Source organism: Rhinolophus sinicus, linkage group LG10, assembly GCF_036562045.2.
Source record: "Rhinolophus sinicus isolate RSC01 linkage group LG10, ASM3656204v1, whole genome shotgun sequence".
Classification (NCBI taxonomy): domain Eukaryota; kingdom Metazoa; phylum Chordata; class Mammalia; order Chiroptera; family Rhinolophidae; genus Rhinolophus; species Rhinolophus sinicus.
In genome coordinates this window covers 69,949,128-69,976,822 of record NC_133759.1, presented here as the reverse complement: position 1 = coordinate 69,976,822, position 27,695 = coordinate 69,949,128, and the positions used below count along the sequence as shown (strand labels likewise).

The window sequence follows — 27,695 nt, the reverse complement described above, 5'->3', positions numbered from 1 at the left end:
TATAAAGTACGGTGTCCCCTCTTTTAACAGGAATCTTTGCCTACATGAACTACAGAGTCCCCCGGACCAGGAAGGAGATTTTTGAAACCCTCATCAAGGGCTTGCAGCGGCTGGAGTACAGAGGCTATGACTCGGCAGGTAGGCCCTGCAGGCTTCTGCCATAGAAACAGAACACTTGTTTGTTGGTTACATTTGAAAACTCTAGAAAAGTCGAAAGAAGAAACAAGGGTAAAAGAAATCTGTACCAAAGTGCCCCCGTCGGTATCTTTGTGTCCCTCCTCTGGTCATGGTTGGGGTGGTCTGGGGGTAGGCGGTGGACGGGTAGAGGTGTCGTGCAGCGATATTTTTTTTCACCTAATTGTAATGATACAGTTTTGTACTTTTATATGCTTTTTTCACTGTCTCAGCCTTTTCCATTATCTTGAACTCTTCCTAATGACCTAAATGTCTGCATAGTCCCCCACTGGGTGGCTGTCCCAGAGTTTACTCCTCCACGCGTCTGACTGGTGGACATTTAGTCTGTTTTCCATTTTTATTTAAGCCACCTTAGGAGAAAGGGAGAGCCAGATCATTTCACATCCGTATCAGTGCTTAGCAGAAAGCAACTCAGGTGGCAGATTGCAGGAACGCTGAGGCCGTGCAGGTACCAGCTAAGGTAGCAGGATACAAGCACATAGCAAGATGAATGCCCTTAAATGTGCCCACTGCCTCCGTGGCCAGCAGTGGCGTCTCTCCCTGCAGCTCCCCAGGGCTCGCCAGTGACTGCCCAGGGTCCAGGCACACATTCCCTGCTAGCTGGTAAGCGTTGCCACAGTCGACTAGGTGACAAGCCTGGGGAACAAGAGCTAAGAAATCAACAGCTCCTGCAGCCCTCACCCTGGGCGGTGCCCTGCAACCAAGTGTGTGAGGCCAATCTTAAATTCCAATACAGAAAATTGTGTTTATCTGCAGGTGTGGCAATTGATGGAAATAATAATGAAGTCAAAGAAAGACATATCCAGCTGGTCAAGAAAAGGGGGAAGGTCAAGGCTCTTGATGAAGAACTTTACAGTAAGTGCGAAGCACGCGAGTCAAAGCAATAAAGGTAGTGTGGGTCACTTGCAAATCTTTTATTCCAACAGTATTCGAGACTAGAAACACTAACTTGTCTGAGAGTGGATAAATAGAAGGAGGTTAAGCCCACATTGTAAAACTGTGTTTCCCAGACTGTGGGATGGTTTATTTTAGGTGGTGCATGAAGAATTGTTTTTAAAAATATTTAGTACTTATGTATTTATGTTTTCAATTTTTCTGGTGATAAGTACTAAGGAGACAGCAGCAGGGGTCTGGCAGAAGCCCCAGGAGGGGGTGGGGGCCTCTGCGGTCGCTGGTGGGATGTCCTGTTGGCGGGACGTGCTGCTGGCATGGCTGTGTCTGTGTAGCATGCCACCTTGCTGGATCAGTACGGTGTCGATGCTTATTTTGAAAGTGCAGCAAATGGATTTTTCTTTCATCTAGAACAAGACAGCATGGACTTAGAGGTGGAGTTTGAGACCCACTTTGGCATTGCCCACACACGCTGGGCCACCCATGGTGCCCCCAGTGCTGTCAACAGCCATCCGCAGCGCTCAGACAAAGGCAACGGTACGTAGTGTGGCCATGCTCCCTATCCCGAAGGTTCTGCCTGGCCCTGACCAAGCCAGGTTGATCCACACCCACCGCACTGGGCTTCTCAGCCACCCTGTCTTCTCTGGGGATCCAAACTGGTGGCACCAGCCCAGACAAGGGATAAACAGCCTAGCCCCTGGACGGTGCTGACCCCCAAGTATCTGCCGGAAATCGATAGCACTTCCTAAAAGTGCTGCTGGGACTTGGCTGCACGGCTGTGTGAAGGACCTGGGCACTGTTCCAAAACAAGGACTGAAGTGTTCCGGAGGGCTTGGTGCTTAAGGGAAGGTCCTCCTCCAGCTGAACCCACCCTGCCCCTGAGACAGTGGTCCTGGGAAAGGGGGTGCAGAGCTGACCTTGGTTCACTGAGTCTGAGGTGCCTGCTGCAATCTGGCCCCTGCAGTGAGGCCTCAGAGCCAAGGGCTTGGGATCTGGAGAAGCAGAGGCTGCAGCTGACAGCCCAGGAATGCCTCCCAGCTGCAGAACTCTCCACTTGGCTTGCTTTCCATTTGTAAAAAGTGAGAATGGTTGTACGTTAACTTCTGGCATCCCTTGATAAACTGGAAGGTACAGTGACTGGGCTCACAGTACCTCAGAGTTCCACTGACAAACAGTGGGCCAAGGTCACAGAGCAGGGCCCCGGCCACCGCTCACAGCAGTCACAGGGGCACCAGGCCCTCTGGTGGGCTTCGCGCTCCCAATTCTCCCAACTGCCCCCTCATGTCAGCCTCAGCTCACGGGTCCACAGCACTTGCTTGGGCCCCCAGGACAGTTCTCCATGCCGTGGTTTTCCTGAATGATGCCCCACCCACTCTTGTGGGGGGAGGACTTGTAGGTCTGGGGCTCTCATTGGCAGCTCTTGGGGGCTCAGGGATGTCGGGGCCTTCCTATAACAGGACACAGTAGGCATGTGAGGTGGAAGAGGGCATAATCCTTGACTTCTCCCAGAGCTCCAAGGCAGGCGAAGGCCTGAGAACATCATCTGGGCCCTCTACTGAGCACCCACCCTGGGCTGGGCCTGGTCACGTCAGGAGCCCCAAATTACACCTGGGCACGATGGGGAGGGTGTCCATGGAGAGAATGGTCTCTGGAGTCAGCTGGGAGCCCTACTCTGAAATGTCCCCTGGCAGAGTTCAGGTTCTTGCGAAGCCTCACGATAGAGTAAGGATCAGATACATCGGACGAGCCATGGGGTGCTCCTTAGCAGAGCCTTAGCTAAATACAACATGCCTCTCTGTGGTTAATTCTCCTGTTAATCCCCCTGGGAGTTGGGCCACAGGACAGAGCTCAGGGTCCTTTGCCCCTGTGGACACTGTGGTTCCCCAAAAAGGCTCACCTGCCTCTTCTGGAGAACAGAGGGGAGACCCGTGCACCCCTGTCAGCAGAGCAGCCTCAGGTAGCTCAGGGGCCGGGCCGCGTGTGCATCCGCATGGTCAGTCTCAGGCAGTGAGGGTTTTAATGGGGACTGTCCCCTGGACCATAGGATGTCCCACTAGTAGGACAGGCACCCTACGCCCAGGAGGGAGACAGCAGACCCCATGGTGCTGAGAAGCTAGAACATGCATTCAGCCAAACCCCAAGGCAGATGCAGGGCTGGTCTCAGCAGCAGTTGTGTTGGCTGAGGAAACGTTGTGCCAAGACCATGTGCCCCAAGATATTGCCACCCCAGCCACAGCCCCCTGCCCACCCAGGTGAAAAGGTGAACCCCTGCTTCAGTGCAGACTATGATTCTGTGTCCCCAAAGCCGGGAGGATCTGAGGAGATGCCCCCACACCCAAACTTGGAAATGCCTGCCCTGACTCAGAATGAGTAATTGAAAGCAAAACAACATGGGACGTAAGAAAAGATTCATAATATGTCTTTAGCAGCTCATCAGTGATAGCTGGAGAGCAGACTCTTAAGGAAGACTTACACCCACAAACAACATTGCACAGGGAAATTACACAAAGGAGATTTCTCAAAGAAAACATGGATTCCAGTTACCAGTTAATATTGAGAAGACAGTAGACTGAGATGAAAGAAAATGTGACAGGGTTAAGAAAATAATGTAAGAAATAATGTTGCAGTAGATATGACAACAGTTGGAGGAGGTGATGGATATGGGGGCAGTTAACAGGTGTCTAAAAGGTGGATAACTGGTGTCCCCAAGAGAGATCAGAACAAATGGAGCAGGAAATACATGTAAGGCTATGGCAGAGGTGAGCAGGGCTAGCACACTTGCTGAAAATGGCTTTCTTTATGCAAGCCCTCATATTTCCTGTGACCTCACAAAAGTAAACAGTATATTGTAAAAATATACAGAGGAAATTGTGGTAAAAATAAAGAAAAAGAATAAAAGAAAAGGTTTTAAAAGATGTAATAGGTAAAATCTGTCCTGCAGTGAAATAAAACTTGAGTTAGAGATCCAAAGGTTGCTGACTAATAGTCAATATTTATGAAGAATACCCAATACCCAGACACATTCTGGTAGAATTATTGACTCTCAAGGATAATAGTCTTTCCGTTATCCAGGCTGAGGAGAGGGTTACTATCCTAGGAAAACTCTCAGGCTGGCCTTAGACTTTTTCCTCAGGTATTTATTGAGCATGTACAGTGGCAACTGAGGGGACCGCCCTCACCCTCCCACTGTCCCACCTGTGCCACGTAGGAGTGGGGTGGAGTGGGAAGCCCGGGGATGGCAGGACTTCTGGGGTTTTTCCCCTAAGAAAACCAGGATTTTTAAGAGAAAACTCAAAATTTTCAGTTCAAATCTTTTTATGATGCAGTGGGGTCAAACAGAAGCACATGTGTGGACCACTAGTTTGTGACTTCTTTGAGTCAATTGGGAAGGCTGGAATCATTTCTGGGTAATGAAGGGTTAATCGTCCCCATTTGACGTAAATAGCTGAGCTTATTTGGTGACACTGTAGACCACAAGTCAGAGCTCTTTGCATGGTCAGATTGGTGGATGCTTTTTATTGAAAAAAATGTGTATTTCCTCAGGTTGCAATCGTAGTCATAGCAGACGTCAGTTCCAGTGCCTGTAAATGAAGTTTGCTTAGCAGACATCCCTGCAGGAGCAGACGTTGCAGAGCTCCCAGCTGTCAAATCATTTCCCTTTACGTTTGACTCGAACTTCACTTCTTCAACTTCACTTCTTTCCTAAGAGCATTTGTCTTTTAACTACACCTTTCTTTCAGAATTCGTTGTCATCCACAATGGGATCATCACAAATTACAAAGACCTGAGGAAATTTCTGGTAAGATACTTCTCTTGGGTAACAGCTAAGCCAAGTGGTCTTGGTCTTCCCCCAGAAATTTTCCAACCAGCTCATTTCCCTCTGGAAACAAAGGCAAGAGCTGAGTGAGAGCCACTTTTGGCCACGTCACTACCTGAGACGTGAACCTCAGCCCCAGCCCAGCTGCCTCCCGGCTCTTGCTGGAGGAGGTAGCAGGGCACTTGTGTTCACTAGGGCTGCTACAGATTGGCAGAATCAAAAGAACACCAACTTCCTTTTATTAAAGCATCTGCACTAAATTATCAACTCACACACCAAATGGAATGTGGGGTGGGGAGACACATGGCAAGTGTCTAAAGGATGAAAGTTGCCACGTTGGCTGGGATGTGGGTGGATTTGACTCAACTTATTTGATCACTTTGACTGCTATTATTTTGCAATGTCCAGATTTGTGGCAACGACAAGCTTCTGAGGTGGGAATGACTCAGCCGTGTTGCGCTGTGTGATTCTGGCAACCATTTCTCTTCCCTTTCTCATTTTCCTGTTCTCGCCTTAAGTCACTCTGAGAGCGAGTCATGAGGGGGAGAGGGAGCTGGACAGGCCATTGTTGTGCAATGACCATTCCAACCAAATATTCCAGGAAAGCAAAGGCTATGAGTTTGAGTCAGAAACAGACACGGAGACCATCGCCAAGCTGATCAAATATGTGTTTGACAACAGAGAAGTTGAGGACGTCACATTTTCAACACTGGTCGAGAGAGTCATTCAGCAGTTGGTGAGTTACAGGTCCTACCTGTCTAAACCACCCCTCGTTTTTCATAAGCATTTACCAGGCACATTTGTGCAAAGGATCTGAGGACTCAAGTTGGTTCATTTACAGCATCTGGTCTTAAGACGTTTCAACCTTGTAAAATTGGGAGAAGTTCTGTGATTCAGGTAGTGAATCAAATAGAAGTGCCTTGCCTCATTTTAGCATGTCTGAAATTGCAGCTGGCCTGCTGAGCTGTGGCTTCTTACGATCGTGGGTTGCACACAGGACCTTGGTCATGGCTGTTCACAGTGCCATCTTTTCAATTGAGTTGTGTGCGCCATCGGTTATGTACCCGAGATGCATTTAACTGATGTTGGAGACAGGATTGTAGTCTTTTGCCCTGTTTCGGTAAAGCAATTATTCGTCCCTGGGGACAAATGTTCCCACGTCCTTCCTGAGTGGATGGAAGGAATGCAGAGGAAGTAAAGAGAGCAGGTGCAGATTGTCAAGAAGTTTGATTGGAGAGGAAGGGCACAAAAATACAGCCCAGTGGTGGGAAAGGGTTGCAGTTCCGAGGCAGAATTGCATTTTGGATTAGGACACATCAGATCAGTTCTTTGTGCTGAAGGGAATGATCCATGAGAGAGAGTAATTCATGATTTCCCAGAGGGCTGGACCCAGCAAACCAAGTCCCCGGAAAGGGGCACATGCTAGGGATGTCTCCCTCGTTGGAGAAAGAGGTGAAGCAGATACAGGCTCTGCAGGGGATGATGGGGGACACAGGAGAGGCCTCCAGACTTCCCAGAGCCTGTGAATTAGGCTCCAGGGCATTGGGAGTCCAATAGCTCCTCCAAGACGGGGACAGTGTTCAGAGCCGACAATCCAGAACATCTGTGATCAGAGGCTGCTGTCATTCAAAATATATCACCCTTTGGTGTTTTCAGGATCTTTTATAAAAAGTAAGTCTACTGTTGAACCCTTTGCTCTGCGACTCCCATTTCGGGGATCCTAATTTAGAGTACATATTTCTAGTTAAGAATCTGGCCCCTAAGGAACGTACAGTCTAATGTCTCTGAGATGTGCAATGAACCGACTTGGATTCGCAGCACAGCACTACTTCCTCTTTTCATAATTTAAAATTCCGAAACTACCTCCCCGGTGATGGCACTTTGAAACTTCAGTGACTTCCCTTATCTGAAGCAACACAGTTCTTTCTGGCAGAGAACGAAAAGCGTATTCTATCCAGTCCTACTTCGTTGTTGACAAAACCAGCAGGGTGAATGTCAGGCTGCTCAGGGTCTGCCTGAAACCCTCTCTCTTAGGGCAGTTTGAAAGGCCCTTAGAAGCCTGGCGACGCTGACTTTGGGTCCCTCTGGCTGTGTGACAGAGTTGGCAAATAGGCCGTAGCACACTGGATGTACGGGGCCTTATGTCTGCTCAGGGCTCCTAGCCATGGGGGACTTCACGTGGAAATCCAGATTTACAGCTGGTTGTACATAACTAAAGTCTACTTGGGTCGTGACAAATCAGTACTGCATGGTCAGAGTGTAGGAGAGAATCATGCATTAAGGATTTAAGTAGAAAGAGCATTTGGAGTCTTGAGTTAGGAGAACTGGGTTCCACTTCTGGTTTGCACAAACCAACAAGCTGAGGCAGGAGATAATTGACAGTCATCACCATAGAAATAATAATAATTACAATAATAACAACTCATGCTTCTCTTGGGTTCTCTATATGGCAGGCACTCTTCTAAGCACTTAAAATGCACTGGCTCACAGAAGCCGTACAAGGTGGGACTACTAGTCTCATTTCCATTCACCATGAGGAAATGAGGTGCAAAGAGGCTGCAGTGTTGCCCAGTTAAAGGGTGGAGCCAGGATTTGAAGCCAGGCTCTAGTGTGTGTTGAGCTAAGCACAGGTTATGGATCAGCCCCTTTAATCCTCACAGTTGCTCTCTGAGGAGGTACTGTCGCCAGGGACAGGGGCCCTGGCCCTGCTTCTCACCTGACCCCTGGTTCTAATGCACCAGTCCGCCCAGTTCACCGCAGAACTGGGAATCCCTCTTTGTGGTCCTCGGCAGGGGTGGTTGCTCACGCTGAAATCCACAGGGTCTGGTCTTTGGTACTTGCGTGGTCCTGTCTATTTTGCTATCCCCTCCTGATGGCCCCCTGCATGGGCTGTCCTGCCTTCAGAGCCTGACCTCTCACAGTGAACAGGGACTCTGGGAGACCTGTCTGGGACAGCAGCCTGGGCTGCAGTGGCCTGGCTTAGCTGAAGTGAGTTGTTCTTCACTCTTGTCCCCTATGTTTTCAGGAAGGTGCATTCGCATTGGTTTTCAAGAGCATCCACTACCCGGGAGAAGCTGTTGCCACAAGGTGAGGCGAACGCGTTGACATTTCCAACAGCAAATAACTAAGATACAGTCACTAAGGTTGAGGTACAAGGGGCCATCAGGCCTCTGGAAAACTGGAAGGTACTTGCTCTATCTAAGGGACAACTGTGGCTTAGCCACAGAGAATGTAACCCATCATCTCTTTGGCCAGAGCTTCTGATTTTTTAAAGAGAAACCAGTTGGATTTTTATTTGAAATCTCCGGATTTTCAGAAGTTGAGAACAAATTCAAATTTAAAATACAATTATACATCGAGGGCAGATCCAGTTTTCATGGGGCTTGAAGCCTATATAATTTCAAACTCTCTTTAGAAAGGGCATGCAAAATTATGACTGTGAAACTAGGAACAAAAATGAACATTGATTTGAATCCAGTAAAGAAGAGGCCTCAAAGCTCAGAGCTCAAGCTTCATTACCTTCAAAGCAGGGGTGTCCCAGGAATCAGCCAAGAGGGTGGATTCAGCCTACATGTCCCTCTGTTAGAGTCGCCAGGGTCCCCAGCGCTGTGGAGTCACTCACCTGCTTGTGCCATCCTCTCATTTTATATTCAAATGGGTTGTTTGGTCATCTGCCCGTTTGTCTATCCATCTGGCCCTACATCCATCCATTCATCTAACCATCTAGCCATCCATCAGTCCAGCTGTCCACGTCCTTCCATACATCTGTCCATCCCTCTCTCCATCCAACTAATATTTGTTCAGCACTTACTATGTGTTGGGCTCTGGGGACCTAGTGACATCAGACTTGGTCCTGCCCTTAAGGACTGGACATTTGTACAGGAAGACTGTCAGGGCAGATAATGGTGATGCTCTGTGATGGGGGCAGGGTGCAGGTGTCAGCCTGGGGGGGCAGGCAAAGGGACCAACATGAGCAAAGGCACCTCAGGGGTCTACAGTTAGGCCAGGATGGGGGGTGGGGCACTGGTGGGACTTGAGGTTCGTCCAGTCTCAGTGTGTGCTTATTGACACCAGATGTGTGCCAGGCTTGGGGGACAGCAGTGAACAAGGTCATGTGGACACTGCCCCATGAACTTCGAGGGTTGGTGGGGAGTGGGAACGTGGGCAGAGGTCCACCTCGGCAGGGCCTGGGATGCCCGTGGGCTGCAGACTTCATTCTGAAGGCATTGGGGAGTCACTGAGAATGTACCTGTGGTGCTGGGAGACCGGGACAGACAGGGTGAGGCTTTCCCTTGCAGACTGTCAAAGTATTTAGGCAGAAAATAGTGCGAATATGTTATGATTTTAATTGTTTCTAGGACAGGAATGAATTTATCATTCGGAATTTAATTCCTTCAAATGATAGAATTATATACATGTTGGTCCTTATTAAATTTAGACACCCCTTTTAAAATCTGATATTAATCATGATACTACTCTTTCAAATGAATGCAGAAGGCAGGTCAGCTGCAGGAATTGCCCAAGGAGACTGAAAAATCACTGTCTCCTTTGTGATGGCATCTGCCTTCTGCAGATCAGAGAGTTGAAACTTTGCCTGTGCGGTGTCCTTCAGACAGAGATAAAACCACCCTTGAAAGTGCCTTCAGTGGCCCACAAAGTCAAGCAGACCCAAAGCCAGTCAGCTGAATGCCCCTCAAAGCTGGAGAATACCTGAGACAGGTGGAAAGGGGGCAAAGACAGCCTTTGTGCAGATCCTGGGCCTCAAGGGCTCCCGCGTGAGCGATGCGAACGGAGGCAGGTGGAGACCCGAGCTCCTGCGTGCTGCCAGGGCCTGACAGGGACTCGGCTTCTGTGGTAACAGCCTGTGCGGGGACTCACTGGGCAGGAGGGTGGCACCATGGAAGCGAAAGCCTGTTGGTCCCTGCCCCAAGCCTTGGGAGCATCTTCCTGTGGCCTAGGAGTCCATCGTGTGGGACCTCAACAGGGTGCTTTGCCCCATCCTCAGTGCTCAGAGGACACCCAGCCCAGCCCGGCTGTCAGTATGACGGCTAACTCGACCTGCTCTTATCCCTGCAGGAGAGGCAGCCCCCTGCTCATTGGAGTGCGGAGCAAGCACAAGCTCTCCACGGAGCAGATCCCCATCTTGTACAGGACGCGTAAGTCCCTTCCCTTCAGGAAGGCTGGCTGCTGGTGCCCCAGTGAAGGCAGCCCTGCCCCCTGAAGGCATGCCGCCCCTCACCGTGCAGAGTGGCCTGCATGGGGTGCTGCCAAGTCCAAAAGGTTCTCTCAGGCAATGGAGACTTGGCTCTATTTTGTCAAAAGCTTCTTTAGTATGGATATTTTTGAACATATACCCAAGTCGAGGGAACGGCATGCAGCTCTGTTATATGCAGGCACTCATGCCCAGATTCCAGTGCTGATTTGGTTTGGTTTGTTTTTGGCCCTTTAAATGCCCTTACAGCAGCACTGTGCTATATGGGGATCTTTCACATGATTTGGCTGATGCAGCCAAAGCTAAAAATTGCAAATTTCTCCCACGCATTTCCAAAGGGGGAAATGGGCTGCATGCTTTGTGTTATTCAAACAAAAGAGTTTAACAGAACTTGTGATCCTCTTCTTCATTTGCTAGGCAGTATTGAGAACATGAAGAACATCTGTAACTCGAGGGTGAAGAGGCTGGACAGCTCCACCTGCCTTCACGCCGTGGGCAATAAAGCCGTGGAATTCTTTTTCGCTTCCGATGCAAGGTAGCCAAGCCTTGTCTGCTTTCTTTCCTAGGACTGTGTTATCAAGAATGACCCTGCCCCCATGTGAGCTGTTTTCTCCCTGCCCAGCAGGGGCAGGGATGATGGCAGATTTCAACTTGTGGTGGCACAGTGAGCACCTGCGTGGCTGTCAACAGCAGCCCTGGTGGCCAAAGGCCAGGTCCACTCACAATGTTTGGGGCCCACCCAGAATAATTGGATTAGTTGCCAACATTTTTAAACTGGGAAATTTCACATAAAAATCTGGATTTTCTGAAAAACTAGCAGATCTGAGCACACTGGGCAGTGCTCCCTCTGGCCCAGGTTGTCTGGGGCTGCACCAAGGCTGCTCCCTTTAGGTGGGGCAGATGTCTGCGGGCCTTCCCTCCCGCACTTTGCCTGAGTCTGACAGTTCGTAAAAGACAGAGCCAAGATTTAGGGTTTTGGTCCAATTGATTCCAAAGTCCATGCTCTTCGTCATCAATACTCAGAAACAATAATTCTGAAATTTGAGAATGTCGGCTTCATAGCCATTTTAGTACAAAAAATGTATACGCACACATACATACTCAGAAAAGGCCCTAACACTTTCCTGCTAGTTGAAAGAGAAAACCACCATAAACACCACCAGTACCTCCTTCATCCAAACCTTTGTTAAGCCTCTTTCCCATCAGCTCATGGGGCCTTTCTGTGACCAGGTGAAGTCTCCTGGGACACACGTACCAGGAAGCTCTCAGCCCACAGCCAGCATGGTGCTTACTGCAGATAGGAGGGGGCAGGGCTTGCCAAACTCTGTTCCTTACAGCACCGTTTCGATGAGAAGCTAATATTATTTCATTTATTCTAAGACACAATTATGTTATAGATTTCAGCATTTATAAGTGGCGTCTTGCAGTTATAATCTGCTGCACTTTCTTAAAAGTATATGAAGTAATCGTGATCTTAAGATCAGTGTTACCTTATAGTGAATGAAACATGGTAGATGTTTCTCAAAAAGAAAGAAACAAAAAAAAGCATGACTTACCTAAAAGGAGATGAAGTAATTATTTGTAGCCGATATGATTATATACTTTCAAAAGCCAACTGAAAGACTATTAGAGCTAATACTAGTGGCTGGTCAGAGAATAAAGGTTTTGAAATCCAACATCCCAACAATAGCCACTAAGCTGTCAGCTGAAAGGGGGTGGGGGTGAGGAACACATCCACCTGGCCTGTTGTGTCACTTCTCCTGACTAGCACAGTTGGCTCTGGAAACCTTTGTTGAACCAAAAAAAACACACAAAAAAACCATAATCTATTTACCGCAGCTGATAAAATGTTTTCATCCCTTAAAATAAATTTTGGTAAAAATAGTCCAGAACCTGATTGGAGAAGACTAGAAAAGTTTACCATGAGAAACAGAGGTTTCAATCAAGGAAGAGAGTTCACATTCCTTGGCAGGAAGGATATTGTTTTTTTAATTAATTGGTTTAAAATTAATTTAATAATTAAAAACTAATTCTTAAAGATACTGTTCTCCTTAATACATAAATTCAATGTTATAAATAAAATCCTCAAGATTCTTTTGTTTGTATAGGTTTTGGGGAAGTTAATAAAGTGATTCTACAATGTATGGTGTATGAGTATAGATGAGAAAGCCCTCAAGTATTGAAAAGTGAGAATGACAAGGGTGACCCTCCCAGATATGAAGGCATCCTGCAGCGCTCTCGTGATGACAGCAGCCAGCCTGTGCTGTAGCCTTACTGCCGGACAGTGTGCTGAGGGCTTCGCCAGGATGGTCCCATTTAGACCTCTGGTGCAGGCACAGCGATTATGTCCTGTTATCCAAGGGGTTGTGTCTGTGTTGCCCGAGGGCACAGGACTGGCAAGAGAGATGAGGATTTCACCTTGGGTCTGATGACTAGATAATACTATCATCCATTTTGTAAATAAAAATAATAGTTATATCTAAACATACAGATGTGCATGCACACATAAGTATGTGTATTAAGCCCTGTCTGGAGGGCAATGTAATATAAGCAGCATTTGTCTCTGGGACCTGGGATCAGGCCAGAAACGGCTTCCTCTTGTTAGTCTGTGTTCTTTACTTTCTAAACAATGGGTGTATATTGTTTGAAGTATTTTTTTCTCAATGTGGTGGTTTTCCATCATTCTTCAACTCTCTTCCCTAGGATCTGTCTGGAGACCCCTCTCTTAGGGCCATAGAATTTGGTAGATTTTTTTCTCTTTAACTTTGCAGTAGGAGTTTTAAATGTTCATTTTTCTGCACAGGACATGTATGGGTGTGGCACTTGGTAGAATGAGGGTTTTTTTCCTCCCTCGTCCTTCCATTCCAATACCACCTTATATACCCCCTGTGCTGTTGACTACCTTTCTTTTTCATTTACCAACTTCTCTAACTTAAATTTATTTTTAAAAGAAACTGTCTATTGCCAATTCAAGAAAAAAATTCACATGTAAATATATTATTAAGCCTTGTCTGAAGGGCAATACAATATAAGCAGCATTTACCGTTATTACCTTCCATACAGAGAAAGTTATAAAAATAAACACAAAAACCCTACATTTCATTGGTGGACATATTTTATATTTGCTTTTAAGCCCCTTGTTGTGTGTGTGTGTGTGTGTGTGTGTGTGTGTGTGTGTGTGTGTGTTAAGAAACAAGAGTCGTTTGTCCTGATGAGTTTCCCACTGTCTGGATTTTGCTGAGTAGATCCCCCATAGTGTCATTTAGCATGGTCCTCTGTCCACTCTATTTCCTGCAAGCTGCAGTTTACAGATGTTTAGGAGCTTAATCTCCTTCAGGTCTGACTGTCTGATCAGGGGTTCCAGACTACTTCGCAGATGGTGGTGTGTCCTTCCATCAGGAGGCACATCTGCTTTATTGCCTTTCTGTGCTATTAAGATTGATCAGGGGTTCAAGTGTTGCCAGCCTTAGCCTTCCATTATAAAGCTGCTTTCAGCCTTTCACTATTTGGTTTCAGTAGCCATTAATGGTCCTTGATTAGAGCTAGTGATAATTAGGAATTTGTAAGTTAATTATTCTAATTCTGTCATTCTTTCCTTATTAGCTCTATTCCTCCTATAAAAAGACACTTGCCTTCATAAATGATGTGGTTATTCTGGAAGATAGATCGTTGGAAAGGCAGTGTTGCATTCCTTCCCTTTAGAATTTAGGATAACGTGTTGGTTCCTGAACATTCTCCAAAGGTGAATGTTCCTGAACATTCTCCAAAGGTGACATCGTTTGGATCCTGATTTGAAAAAAGCAATTACAGAAGGGGAAAGGGCATCTGAGACTATTGGGGAAATTTGAACATACTGGATATTTGATGATACGAAGGGATAACCATTAATTTTAGATATGGTGATGGTATTGTAGTAGGTTAAAAATAATCCTTATCTTCTGGAGATATAAGCTAAAATGTTTATAGATGAAATGATATGATATCTGGGACTGGTTTCAAAATAATTCTGGGTGGGACAGTAGGGAGGTGTGAATCGATGTTTATAGTGTGGTGTCCTTGTCCCTTCTGAAATGCCTTCAGTGCACTGATATGGACCCACACTTGGGAATCAGTGAGTGACTGCCATCTTGCAGCTGTTGGGCACAGTCCCCTCCTGTGATGCCCATGTTTTCCTCGCCCCAGTGCTATCATAGAACATACCAACCGGGTCATCTTCCTTGAGGACGACGACATCGCCGCAGTGGCTGATGGGAAACTCTCTATTCACCGGGTCAAGCGTTCGGCTAGTGATGATCCGTCTCGAGCCATCCAGACCTTGCAGATGGAATTGCAGCAAATCATGAAAGGCAGGTGTCCTCTGCAGGTCTGTGTGCAGCAGTCTCAGGGGGCAGGTGTTCTGGGGGGAGCCTGGACTGCCGTCTCTAAGGGAGTTTCTGACTATATTCAGGCGCTGGGTTCCCCTGCTGGATCTGACCAGTCCATGAACTGCCCCCCCTTCTACAATTCTGGGAAACATTTCTATACCCCAGGCATCATTTCTTCCCTAGGTGGGAGACCTGAAGTAATGGGGCAACTGTGAACCACTTCCTCCTTTCAAAGAGAGACTCTCTCCCCACACCCACATTTATCTCCCTGCACCCTGTTCTTCACAGGGCACCTGGGTGAACTTTTAAGAATATGAACCAGACCCTTTGTCCTGCTACATAAAGCCGTCCAATAGCTTCCTGCTGTTCTTAAAATAAAATCCACAGCCCCCCACATGTAACCTGGCCCTGCCCACTCTGGCCATCTCACTGTTACAGACAGGCCCTGTGCTTGCCCACCAGGAGTCATTGTACTTGCTGTTCTCACAAGACTGGCTCTTTTTGATCACGTCCCCCTGAAATGTGACCACCTCAGAGAGTCCTTCCCTGATCCTGTGTCTGCAATGCCCCCCCCCCCCCCCGCTTGTCTTATTTGCTCTGTGGCACCCTGTGCACAAGTCCTCTGCTGAAGGCAGCAGACAGGGACACTGTGATGCTTGGCATCGTGAGTGGGTGTCCCAGAGGACATCCCCACCTGCCTGTGGACACCTCCAGAGCATGAGACAGCCCCTGTCAGGGGCCTTCACATGCTGCGGCCAGATCGTCCCTTTCACCTCATTCAACCTCATTCAAACGAGAGCCCTAGAAATGCATGTGCGAATGAAAAGGTGTTTCTTCAGTACAGAAGCTGAGCGTATCTGTTCAAAAGAAAATGGCCTGTTTCTTCGAGCCTCCATAATTTGTACTTCCCTAAGTAGGTGGGTTTGGGGAAGTAAAGCGTTTTCCTTTCTTCTTGCCTTGCTAAGAGGAACACGGCCCAGGAAGACCAGCCTTGCCTTCCACCTGCACTCAGTGGGAGCGTCAGATGTGTACTTGCTTACCTGACCTGCTCGCCTTTCATTTGTCACCATGAGCATCAGGCAGGACAAGCCCTGGGGACTGTAATCTGCAGTAGCCTTTACATGTGTCACTCTGACTAACTGCATAACGACTTTTTGTCTTGATTAAAAGTTAAGCAGTGGAAAGATAATGAAAACTGACCTGACTGTTGTTTACTTGCGCAGGTAACTTCAGTGCATTTATGCAGAAAGAGATCTTCGAACAGCCAGAATCAGTGTTTAATACCATGAGAGGCCGGGTGAACTTTGAGACCAGCACAGGTAATCCCTGGGCCGCTCCTCGGGCCCCTGCGAGCCCCTGGGTAGTGGCACCCGTGCTGATGCCTTCCATGTCCCCTGCAGTGCTCCTGGGCGGCCTGAAGGCCCACTTGAAGGAGATTCGACGGTGTCGACGGCTCATCGTGATTGGCTGTGGAACCAGCTACCACGCCGCCTTGGCCGTAAGTGCAGTGCGCCAGGCCCTGGATGGTGCTGGGATGGTCGTGGCCACTTAGGACAGGGCGTGTCTTACATGCTGTCACACTCATGTGTGGGCCTTCCACATGTGGTGCCCCTGAGCCAGAGTGAGAGCTGGCCTCGAGCCCTTTCTCCTGCAGTGCGGCTCGTGAGTGCCTGAAGTTCCCCCACCACCCCAACATGGAGGCTCCATTTCACAAACTGTCCCTAGAAGCCCACCTGCCGGTGTCCCTGTAGGGTCATGACTTTAGTCCCCATTCTTGTTGGCTTCAGACACGGCAAGTCTTGGAGGAACTGACCGAGCTCCCTGTGATGGTTGAACTTGCCAGTGACTTTCTGGACAGGAACACGCCCGTGTTCAGGGATGACGTTTGCTTCTTCATCAGCCAGTCAGGTAAGGGTACAGGTTTGCACGGGCTCACCTCAGGGCTCTCATTATCCCGCCATGCACCTCCACCCTCCTTCATCCAGTGAAGTTCTCTGGGCACTGACCATGGGCCACTCTCTCATGCATCTGGCCATTTAGCCGTCAGCGCTGTCAGTTACTGTCGCATATTCTGAGGAGGCCCTACAGCCAGGGCATCCCCTCCTCCTGGAGTCTCAAGTCCAGGCCTTAAGGGACCACTCACTACAGTGCCATAAATGTGCACTGGGTTTAATTGAGAAAGATCTTCCAAATTCTACTGGTTCAAGGGCTGTGAGGGTGCTTGCAGTGCCCACACTGCCCAGCAGGGGACGTGTGGAGAGACAGCTGCTCCAGGGTAGGGTCCAGGACTCCTCCAGCTCAGCAAACCCTGCTGGGTACCATCCTAACACCAGGTTTGGGCATTTGCTCCAGTCGGGCTGGGCAGAGGGTTGAGAAGGTGACCTTGGCCGTATGCTTGGAGTCCCTATGAGCTCTAGGAAGATTTGTAAAACATTTTAATTATGGAAAATTCCAAACCTTTATAAAAGTAGAGCTTCCCATAAGGAATCGCCTCGCCTCAGCAACGATCAACCCAGCAGACCTGGTGTCACCCATGTCCACATGAGCCCCACCCCTCCACTGCACTATTTTGAAATCAATCCCACACATCATGCATTTCTATCCATAGATATTTCAGACTGTATCGCGTACGATAAAAGAAAAAGACAAGGACAGTGTGGTAATTGTGATTAAAACATTCACAGCAACGCCCTGATGTCTATTGGGACTTTGAATGTTGCTTCTGTTTGGGATTTTTAATACAATTCCCATTTCAAGGACAAGCTAAGAAACACTAATACAGACACATCCACCGTCTGGCTGAGCTCCTCGTACCCAGGTGCTGCCATGTAGCCTTTGGCCTATGATCCCGTCAGAGCCTAAAAATGTTTCATGAGTTGGTGGGAGCCACTAACCAGAGAACAGAGGTGGAATTAATGTGAAAACAACACAGTAGCAGTTCCTGAGTGTCTACACAGAAGGGGTTTAAAGTTTCAGTTTGGTCAGCCCTTTCCATTAAGTTAAAAAATCCTGTACCAAAAACGTGTGAGCAGGACTGATGCAGATAGAGCTGTCCTGCTCCCCGCCTCCCAGGCCCGAGCCCCACTGCTGCTGAGAAAAGGCTGTGTGACACCTTGGTACTGTGTGCTAGACTCTAGTCTGAAGAGAAAAAGGAGAGGAATCGGACCACACAGTAGCACCAGCCTGCACTGCAGGAGAGCTGGGAGAGTCACAGTCAAGAGCACTGGACATCGAATGAGTTTGATTTTATGGTCTGGAACCTATTTAATTTAGTTTGAGTTCCTTAGGACTTATCAACATAGGAAGTTTGTGCTGGCTTATGCGTGAACCTATTTAAGTAGCTTTAGTATTAAAAAAATAATTTTTGTCCGTACTGGGAGGCTATAAAGAAGTGTTTCTCTTTAAAACAAGATTTACTTGAGAAATGCCATTTGGGGGCATTCTTGCTTTTTAAATGTTAAATCTCGCCACATTCTGAATAAGGGAGCCTAGAGCTGTAGAAAGGGCACTGGGGGCCAAGCCCACCCGAGTGGTGCTGACTCCATCACCTGCAGCACGTGCCCTTGAGCGAGTGAGGCATTGATTTCCTCGTCTTTGAGCCCCTCATTCTCCAGGGGAAATGGGGACGACAGCCCACCATGGGATTACCATGAGAGTCAGGGAAACAGTGAATGAGAGAGTGCTTGCCACATAAATAGTAGTGAAATCTCGAATCTAAGGATCCACCAGCAAAATTGTTGAGCATGCATTTTCAGTCTTTCTGAGTGCAAGTTACCTGTATCTGGGCACCGATTTGGGTGGCAGAGAGGGAAGTAAATGAGTGTGTGGGGGGTGCTGGGCGTTCGGGCTGGCAGTGCCATGCACCTGTGTACATGCAACTGAAAGGAAGGGTCTGTGTGGCAGGCGAGACTGCAGACACTTTCCTGGCGCTACGCTACTGTAAGGACCGCCGGGCCCTGACTGTGGGTGTCACCAACACTGTGGGCAGCTCCATCTCCCGAGAGACCGACTGCGGCATCCACATCAATGCAGGCCCAGAGATCGGAGTGGCCAGCACCAAGGTAGAAGGAGCCACGTGCGCCTCTGTGGGAGTGTGAGGGTGGACGGGAGGCCGAGAGGGGGCCCAGTGATCTGCCCCTCCCGCATAGGAGCCCTCTGCCAGCGCCATTGTCTGTCCACAGGCTTATACCAGTCAGTTCATCTCCCTCGTGATGTTTGGCCTGATGATGTCCGAAGACCGCATTTCACTACAGGACAGACGGCGAGAGATCATCCAGGGCCTGCAGTCGTTACCTGGTATGTCCCAAAACAAAACTTACTTCCAAATCCAGTAGATTGTTCTGGGCTGCTGTCTTCCTGACTCTGACTGTCAACAATGCTGTTAATTACACCCTCTTCCTCAAAACGTCCTCCTCACCACTACATGCCTGCAGGCGCTCCCACTGGGCCAAGATTGAAGTCTGCACTCCTCCCAGGCCCAGCAACCCTACGCACTGGGCCCCTGCCGCCTCCGACCTCATCATACTCCCTCCCCTTCCCAGAAGGCTTCACTGACCTTTGATCCTCAGCAATTCTAAGCTCTTTCAACCACAGGGCCTTTGCACTGACTCTTTCCTGTACTGAAACCCTCTTCCTCCAGCTCTTCAAACAGCTGATGGCTTCTCATCACAGGTGTCAGCTCAAATGTCACCTCCTGGGACCCTCCCTGGCCACCAGAACTAACAGGGGTTCTACCTTCCTGCCCCAACTCTCTATTAAATGTTAGCCAGTTTCTTCTCTTTATAGCACATGCTGTGATCCAAAATTACCTGTTTACCTGCGTACTGCCTTGTCTCCCCCAACTAACATGTCAGCTCAGAGAACACACAACCCTGTCAGATTCACTGCTGGACACTGGGTCCTGGCCAAGGCAGGCATACAGTAGGTGCTCAGGAAATACCCGAGAAGCAGCATGTGGCCCTGAGCCTCTTCCTGTCCCACACGGCTCCTTCACAATCTCACCAAACTCCTCTTTTGCTGGGTCCCATCTTTTGCTGTCGGTGAGATACAGTGTCTGTCGCACAAAATTGCAAGCTCTTTGGGGGACCATGGTTCCCATCATTCATTCATTCACTTACTCACCACACACACGTATTCAGGGCCAGCTGCCCAGCTCTGAGGCCAACCCCTGAGAAAGCAGAGGGAGAGCCATCATTTGACCACAAGCCTAGGGATGTGAATCTGGCCAAGACAACCTGCTGGGAATTTATTGGGAAGGAAAGCATTCTTAACCTTAAGTCAGGTAAGAACTGCAAAAGTAACTCTATCCTGAGTCTGAGTCAGCAGTTCTCAAGATGTGGTCCACAGGTCCTGGGGGGTCTGCAAGGCCCTTGCTGTCAAAACTATTTTCATAGTAATGGATTATTTATAATCAAGAAGATGTTTTTGCCTTTTTCACTATGTGGTCACTTGCAAAGGCAATGGTGGCCCCGCTGACACTTCACACTTCAAGGCAGAGGCACCAAGCGCTTCTCAAACCACCATGCCCCAGCTTCACCTAAGGATGTCCGTGGGGAAGCATCTGCTGGACCCTGAAGCATGAGAGTTGTTTCAAAGAAAATTGACCTCTGATTGTCCGGGTAGCAAGCTGACTTGGGTATCTGGCAGGCATTTTCTCAAAAATGAACAAAGTTAACCCAACACTTGGAGAAAAACAACTGACACTATTTGTTGATCAGTTATTGACCAGTGATAAACTTTGAGCATTCAACCTAAACTTAGGATTTTGGAAAACTGACGGCTGTTAGCATGAGCTTGACCACTTTCGCAAAACTTAAAGACATCTCTGATGAGATGGGGATTTTAACAAATGTGATTTTTTTAAAAATGTTTTATAATGAATGTGTCCATGTTTAGAAGATGTGCATAACTCTGTGAACCAATATTTTCCAATTGGCCAATGCATGATGCTGCACAATTCTGCACGTATAAAAGACCTGTTCAATTAAATGTAAGATACACCAACACATTTTAATGTGAATGAGGTAGGAAAAGTTTATTGATATAATTTTAGATTCTACATTTGCAACTACCCTTTTAAAAAATCATGATTTCTTGAATTTTGAGTAGTATCGAAGAAGCACATCCACAATGATTCGAAAAAGCTATTTAAATATACGTCCCTTGTTTAATCACAGATTTCTGTGAGCTTGGATGTTCTTCCTATACTTCAGCTAAAAGATCAAACAACAAATTGAATGAGGAAGCAGATATGAGAATCTGTCTTTTATTTAAAAGTCAGACATTAAAAAGATTTGCAAAAAACAATGCAACTCTTCGATTTTTTAAAAATATAATGGGTTTCTTGTTATTTTTATATAAATGAATAAATAAATATCTTTAATTTTTCCAGTTTCTAATCTGGTAAATATTGATAGCTATATCAATCAAGATCAATAAAAAATAAGGGCTTTTAGGGATTCGCAATAATTTTTGAAGAGTTTGCAGGAGTCCTGAGACCAAAAAGTTTGAGAACCATTGATCCAATCTACACTGGCTTTGTCTTGAGGCGTGGCATGGGGCCTGAACAAAGGGCATTGATTTGGAATGTCAGCTCTGTAACTGACCAACTGGGGATTTAGCCTGTCTGAGCCTCAGTTGCCTTTCCTGTAAAATGGAGCTAGGAATAACGCTTCCCTACTTATCTTACATGCTCAGGAAAGTATGAACACAAATATGAATCACTCTCCCAGCAAAATCCTGACCTGCCCGTAACCCAAGTTATTTTCCATAATTTAAGTGTAAAACCATTTTAAATGAATACTAGGACACCAAGTGTACTAAGTGAAGTGAGTTCCTAAACCTTGTCTTTTACACCAGGATTCTTGGTGAATCTTGGTTTAAAACTGGTGTGACTGGCTCTCCCTTCTCCCGTGTGTGTGACTTAGAGCTGATCAAGGAAGTGCTGTCACTGGACGAGAAGATCCACGAGCTGGCCCTGGAGCTCTACACGCAGCGGTCACTCCTGGTCATGGGCCGGGGCTATAACTACGCCACGTGCCTGGAAGGAGCCCTGGTGAGCCCCTTCTGCCCAATCCCCACCCAACCCAAGAAACCAGCAAGAAGAAGGGCAGGGCATTGGGTTAGGGTAGGGGAGCGCTTGAGGACCCATTGTCCGCCAGGTGAGGCTGCATTGCACACCAGCACGTGACCAGGTGTTCTAGCCCTGGGGACGTGGAGGTAGGGGCTCCCAACCTTTGTTCTCCCAGGTAAAGGGGCAGGGCACGCTTGGGTGAGCCCCGGAGGTGTCAGCCTGTGCCAGGCTCCATCTGGATTAGCCCATTTATACCTCATGGGCATCTTCTGAAAGCTTGGCAGTTATTGTCCACATTTCACCCAGGAGGAAAAATTCATCTTGCTCAAGATCACATAGCAGAAGTGATCGGCCTGAAATTCGGACTCAGGTTCATGTGGACTTTACTTTTTTCCACTACTCTAAGCAGCCTGCGTGGGAGGATTTGAGTAGAGCAGAACCGTGGGGTAGTTCCCCTGTTACTTGTAAGAGGACCTGGAGATCCTGTGGGAATGAGCGTCCCAGTCCCTGCCTTTTTCTAAATCCGTGACTGGCTGTTTTGCCCCCTGCGGCAATAAAGACCCCTGCTGGCTGGTGTAAGAGAGCTGATGGATCAGGGTCCGGTGCCAGGCCACGGGCCTTCCGAGAGGGTGGGCCTGCTGTCCGGGGCCTGGGTCTAGTGCTTGCCCTTTACTCTCTCTGCTTGCTCTTCACGCTCACCCGAAGCAAACAGAAGACTGTCCCTGGTGAGGCAGCACTTGCTACCCAGACAAGGGTGTCACCTATGACCCAGTTCAGCTCCCCTTCTCTCCCTGTGGGAGCAAGTGGCCCCTCTTTCCACCCCACTGCCTCCCCCAGTTGAAAGACAATGCTGTTCGTAGTCGGTCCACAAGAAACATTAGAATATTACATGTGGTGGGGAGTGGGGTAGAGTGTACAAGCCATGACGTGCCTGCCCGCAGTGAGCTCCAACTTCCACATCCTTCTGTGGGGGCTCTGACCCCTGCCCAGGGCAGTGAGGAGTGAGCACCCAGCTCCTAAACCCCCCGCCCCCGCCTCTGCCACCTGGGGGGCTCAGCTGCAGCGCCTGAGTGCACTGGTGAAAGATGGGTATTCAACTGCCTCTCCGAGTTAGTCTTTGGGGAAAGAAAGAAGCTTTCACGCTGCTGATGGCCCAAGTCAATGGCCCCTCTATGGTCACTTGGGGGCCGGCACTCCAGATGGCTCGGGCATCCAGGGTGGGTCTGTGCTCCTAACAGTGTTTCCCAGACCCAAATAAATAGTTCAAGGGGAGAAACGTATTCTTCGTCACTCCCACCAGTCCAATGATGGGGGTTTAGTGGTAACAGAATAGAATGGAATGACCCTAAACATAGGGGAAATTCCAGGAACAGCCCACTGTGTGATTTTGCTTGATAGGTAAGTCAAGGCAACCCTAAGTTATTAATGGTCTAGAATTGGGGATATGATTAATCAGATAACTGAATGGAAGCATATCTAGACAGAATGCAGTGCCGTCATTACAAACCCCAATCGTGGGGAGGCCATGGGGCCTGGGAACAGCTTGATTGACATGGACTTGTCCATCCAAGTAGGGTGGCTGTGCCCAGGGGCTGGTGTGGGGATGCAGGCTGCCTGCTGATCTCCCCTGGACCTGGCCTTACCAACTGCCCTCAGTGTGCTGCGTGCATCCACCTGCCTTGTGGCCCTCAGCTCCCGCCTTCCAGAGTCACCTCTCCCCCAGCTCCTGTTTCTCCCCTCTGGCTGATCTACTGCAGCCTCCTGTCTGCCCAGCATACACTGAGCCCGCCTTATGTTTCCCTAGAAAATTAAAGAGATAACCTACATGCACTCAGAAGGCATCCTGGCTGGGGAGCTGAAGCACGGGCCCCTGGCGCTGATCGACAAGCAGATGCCCATCATCATGGTCATCATGAAGGACCCTTGCTTTGCCAAATGCCAGAATGCCCTGCAGCAGATCACGGCCCGCCAGGTAGGGACGCTCAGCCGAGCTGGGGCCACCTCTCTCCTTCTCTCTTCCACACATGCCCACCTCACCCACTGTCTGCCAGCACCATTTATGGCAGGCCAGTGAGCGGTGTGACTGCACACTCCTCGGCCCTCTCATGAATGGGGCACACACTCAGAAGGGGACTGGCCAGCTTTCAGCCATGCCCACAATAGCTCCTCAGTGAGGCCCAGTGACCCACAGTATCCAGGGCTGTGCTGGATCCCAGGCAAGGAGGCTAGAAGAGGTGCTACTAGTGGGGAGCCCTGGGGACAGTCCTGACGCTACCCACCTGCAGTTAGGTCAGGTTTCACAGGTGAAGGGCACTACCCACCACGAGACTGCCTTCACTGCAGACACCAGCTGCAAGTTCGGGGTTCCCAGGCCACCCACACTTCTGGAGTTCCCACTAATCCCTCAGGTACACTAATTCCCTAGAATGACTCATAAAACTCAGGAAAGCACTATATGACTATTACAGTTTTATTATACAGGATACTAATCAGGGCCAGCCGAAAGAAGAGACTCAGGTCAGGGCAAGGGTCCCCAAACAGGAAGCTTCTGTGTCCTTAGGATCCTCCCTGCACCCCAGTGCATCACCAGCCAGGGAGCCCACCTGAGCTTCTAGGGGCCAGAGTTTTTACTGAGATTTCATTATGGAAGCACGATGGATTGAGTCATTGGCCACGTGATAGAACTCAATTACTAGCCCCTTTCTGTCCCTGAAGGTCAGGAGGTCAGGATGACATCACGTGGCTCAAAGCCCTAACCCTCTAACCACATGGTGGGTCTTTCAGGCATGGTCAGCCCCCGTCCTGAGACTATCTTGAGCCCACCATGAGTGACCTCATTAACATAAACTCAGGTGTGGTCCAAGGGACCACCACAAAAACAAAGACACTTCTAATACTCAGAAAGCCCAAGAGTTTAGAGGCCCACTCCCAGGAACCAGGGACAAAGATTGGCCCAATTCTGTATTATCCTATGGGAGTGGGGAGCCCCCACAGATCCATGCGGGGTGCCCACGAAGTTACAGGTGAAATCCAACAATGAGCTTGAGCCGGCTGCTGCCACACCTGGCTCAGCGTGGTGGTCACAGAGAAGTCAGAGGACACAGTCACTACACTTCTTTGCTTAAGACCTTCCAGTGGTTTCGGACAAATGACAATAACACAAGCCTGCATTACCAGCCCCTTCCTCCTGTTTCCCACTCGGGCCAGCTCCTGCCTGCCTCTGCACCTTAGCTGTTCCCTCTGCCCCACATGTTCTTCCCATGCACCTTCAAAGAGTTGGCCTCTTGTCATCCAGGTCTCAATCCAAATGTCTACATTTTGAAGAGTCCATCCCAGACCTTACCAATGTCCCCCAACTATATTACCCTATTTTATTGCCTTTGTGGCATTTTCCTGAAATTAGTCATTACTTACTGGTTTTCTGGTTTACGTTTTTGTTTTCTACCACTCAACTATGAGCCCCATTAGAGCAAGGAGTGGGTGCACCTTGCCCTGCGAAGTCGCATGGAAGGAAACCACTCAGAAATGGGCTGAATGGTTGTAGCAGGAGGACCATCACTCTGCCAGTGACGGGAAAGAAACTCGTGCAAATCATCAAACACTTTGTCCTTTACGTGGGTCATTCACCTTACCCATAATTCCAGGAAAAGTGAAAGATCACTGTTACCGTTGCAATAATGCTGATCTCAGAAACTCGGATGTGTGTGAGGGATTGCTTCTCTCGGAGACCATGTGCATTTCGTGATCACATTTCTCTGTTTCAGGGTCGCCCGATTATACTGTGCTCCAGGGACGACACCGAGAGTTCCAAGTTTGCATATAAAATGATCGAGCTGCCCCGCACCGTGGACTGCCTCCAGGGTATCCTCAGTGTGATTCCCCTGCAGCTCCTTTCCTTCCACCTGGCTGTTCTCCGAGGATATGATGTACGTCTGGAAACCACCCCGAATCCAGCAAAGGGCAGAACGTAACCCCAGAGCTCCTTTTTTTAAAATAATTATTTGGCGTAATTATTCATAGGAGAAATATTTTCATTTGAAAAAAATTCTCTTTTTAAAGTAACTCATACCCCCTGAAAACAAGTTGGGAACTGCAAGGTGTATAAAAACCATATCATTAAACCACAAGCTCATCATCCCGAGGCTGTGCTAATAAGCAGATTTAATATCTTATTACAGTCTTTTCCTTGTGCATGTGAATTTTTTAACATTTTTCAAGCTTACATCAAGGATGAAAATTTCTATTTTCCATTTTGATATATTGCAAGTATTTTCTCACATCTTGAACTTGTAAGCAACATTTAATCACTCCATAATATTCCACCACAATCTTATAACATGCATCTTAACAATTACTTAGCCAGTCTTCTATTATTTAAACGGTTTCTAATTTTTGGAACATCTGCAGTGAACATCTTTGTACATACATCTTCATCCCATATTTAAGATTTGTCCTTAGCCTAACAAATGATTCAACATTTGGAGACTCCTAACATATATTGTCAACTTATGTTCCACAAAAGAACCAATTACCGTGTTTCCCAAAAAATAAGACCTAACCAGAAAATAAGCCCTAGCATGATTTTTCAGGATGACATCCCCTGAACATAAGCCCTAATGCATCTTTTGGAGCAAAAATTTATATAAGACCCAGTCTTATTTTCGGAGAAACATGGTAATCTCACCAGCAGTGTGTAAGAACACACAATTCATTGTGCAAAGAAATGGAAGTTTATTATAATTTTATCTTGAGAAACTTTTAAAAGTACATGACAACACACACACACAAATACAAAAAACACCTGATAGTGTACATGTCATCCAGAAGTGACATATACTAACGTTTTGTCATGTTTCCTGTTTTTCAAAACATTATTTTAAACAAGATTAGATATTGCAGATGAAAGTCGAAGCCCACTTTATCAGCCATCCAGAGTCACATTTCTTTCCAAACCCCCACCCTACACTAACAAGTCTCGTGGGTTTAGTGCATATCCATCCTTTCAAGAAAAGTGAATATTTAACAGTACAAATTGAGCTAGCTGTCTTTAATAGCATGAATTGTATCCTTTTAATAGTGTTACTGCATGATGCGTATCAGGTGCGCAATAAATATTTATCGAATGAACTAAACATTATGCAGTTAACTGAAATTTCTGGAGTAAAGAACCACTTCCAAGATGCAGTCTCAAGGGAGCTCGTGGTGGGAGGTGACCAGGAACACCGTCTCTGATACTAGCTTCTACAATATAGCATGTTGCCGAGATCTGTGCAGTCCTGAGCATTTACTTTCTATCATTTTAGGTTGACTTCCCCAGAAATCTGGCCAAGTCTGTAACCGTGGAATGAAAACAAGAACATGAGGAGACCGTCACCACGTTTAACCTGGTTCAAGATCCGTCCCAGTGACACCATTCTTATCTCCTAGATCCCAGTAGAGCTTGACAGCTTCCACGTGCCTTATACCCAAGTGCTTTGCTTTCAGCAGATCCTGTTTCTGTGTCCTGAAGTCACCAGAGGAGAAGGGACTCATTGTTTACACACGGATCAGAGCAGACTTTTCCACTACCGTGCAATAGAGATAACAGCTCTCTTCCAAGTAACTGTGAACCTTTTTTAACCAACACTAGTTAGTTTTAAAAGACAAAATATTTATAATGACAATTGTATAGCTTTTAAGTTATTTTTCTAATATGTGGCTTTCTGTAGCCAGGGCATGCCCAGGATGTTCCCCCGTGCCCCGACCCACCCCGTGCCCCCAGTTTCCTGGCAGGGGGCATTCATCTCAGATTTGAGCACAAGGCATTGCCTCTGACTCCTTTCTCTTTCCCCTTCCTCTCTCTGTGCTCCTGAATCCCAACCCCATCTTCCTGTGCCTGCTATAATAGGTCCTGTTGAAATCTCAGCTTCCTTTACCAGTTTCCTCTCATCTAAATCCCTCCAACTCTCCAACTTCTGTTTCGTCTGATCATGGTTCTTTTTAAGCCCAGGCAGCATTTTGATCCCTGCTCCGGCCCGTAGTAAAACAGCCTGAAACATCCCCTGCAGGACAGTAGCTTCCCATGGGCTCCCTGGTCCTCTATTTAAAAGCGTGCACAATCAAAGTACTATGCAATTTTAAGACAATAAAGACAATATAATTTTT

General features: G+C 47.8%; 1 protein-coding gene across 1 annotated transcript; it reads left to right on the top strand.

Moving 5' to 3' along the window:
* Nucleotides 1-6: 6 nt before the first annotated feature.
* On the top strand, nucleotides 7-27,695 carry GFPT2 (glutamine-fructose-6-phosphate transaminase 2). The gene is made up of 18 exons (XM_074313354.1): nucleotides 7-138; nucleotides 952-1,050; nucleotides 1,498-1,623; nucleotides 4,827-4,885; nucleotides 5,505-5,639; nucleotides 7,929-7,990; nucleotides 9,980-10,059; nucleotides 10,533-10,650; nucleotides 14,298-14,461; nucleotides 15,703-15,798; nucleotides 15,880-15,977; nucleotides 16,267-16,387; nucleotides 18,383-18,540; nucleotides 18,661-18,775; nucleotides 21,406-21,533; nucleotides 23,356-23,523; nucleotides 25,316-25,477; nucleotides 26,855-27,695. Exons 1-18 carry the CDS (start codon nucleotides 45-47, stop codon nucleotides 26,897-26,899), a joined length of 2,028 nt encoding a protein of 675 aa, XP_074169455.1. The 5' UTR covers nucleotides 7-44; the 3' UTR covers nucleotides 26,900-27,695.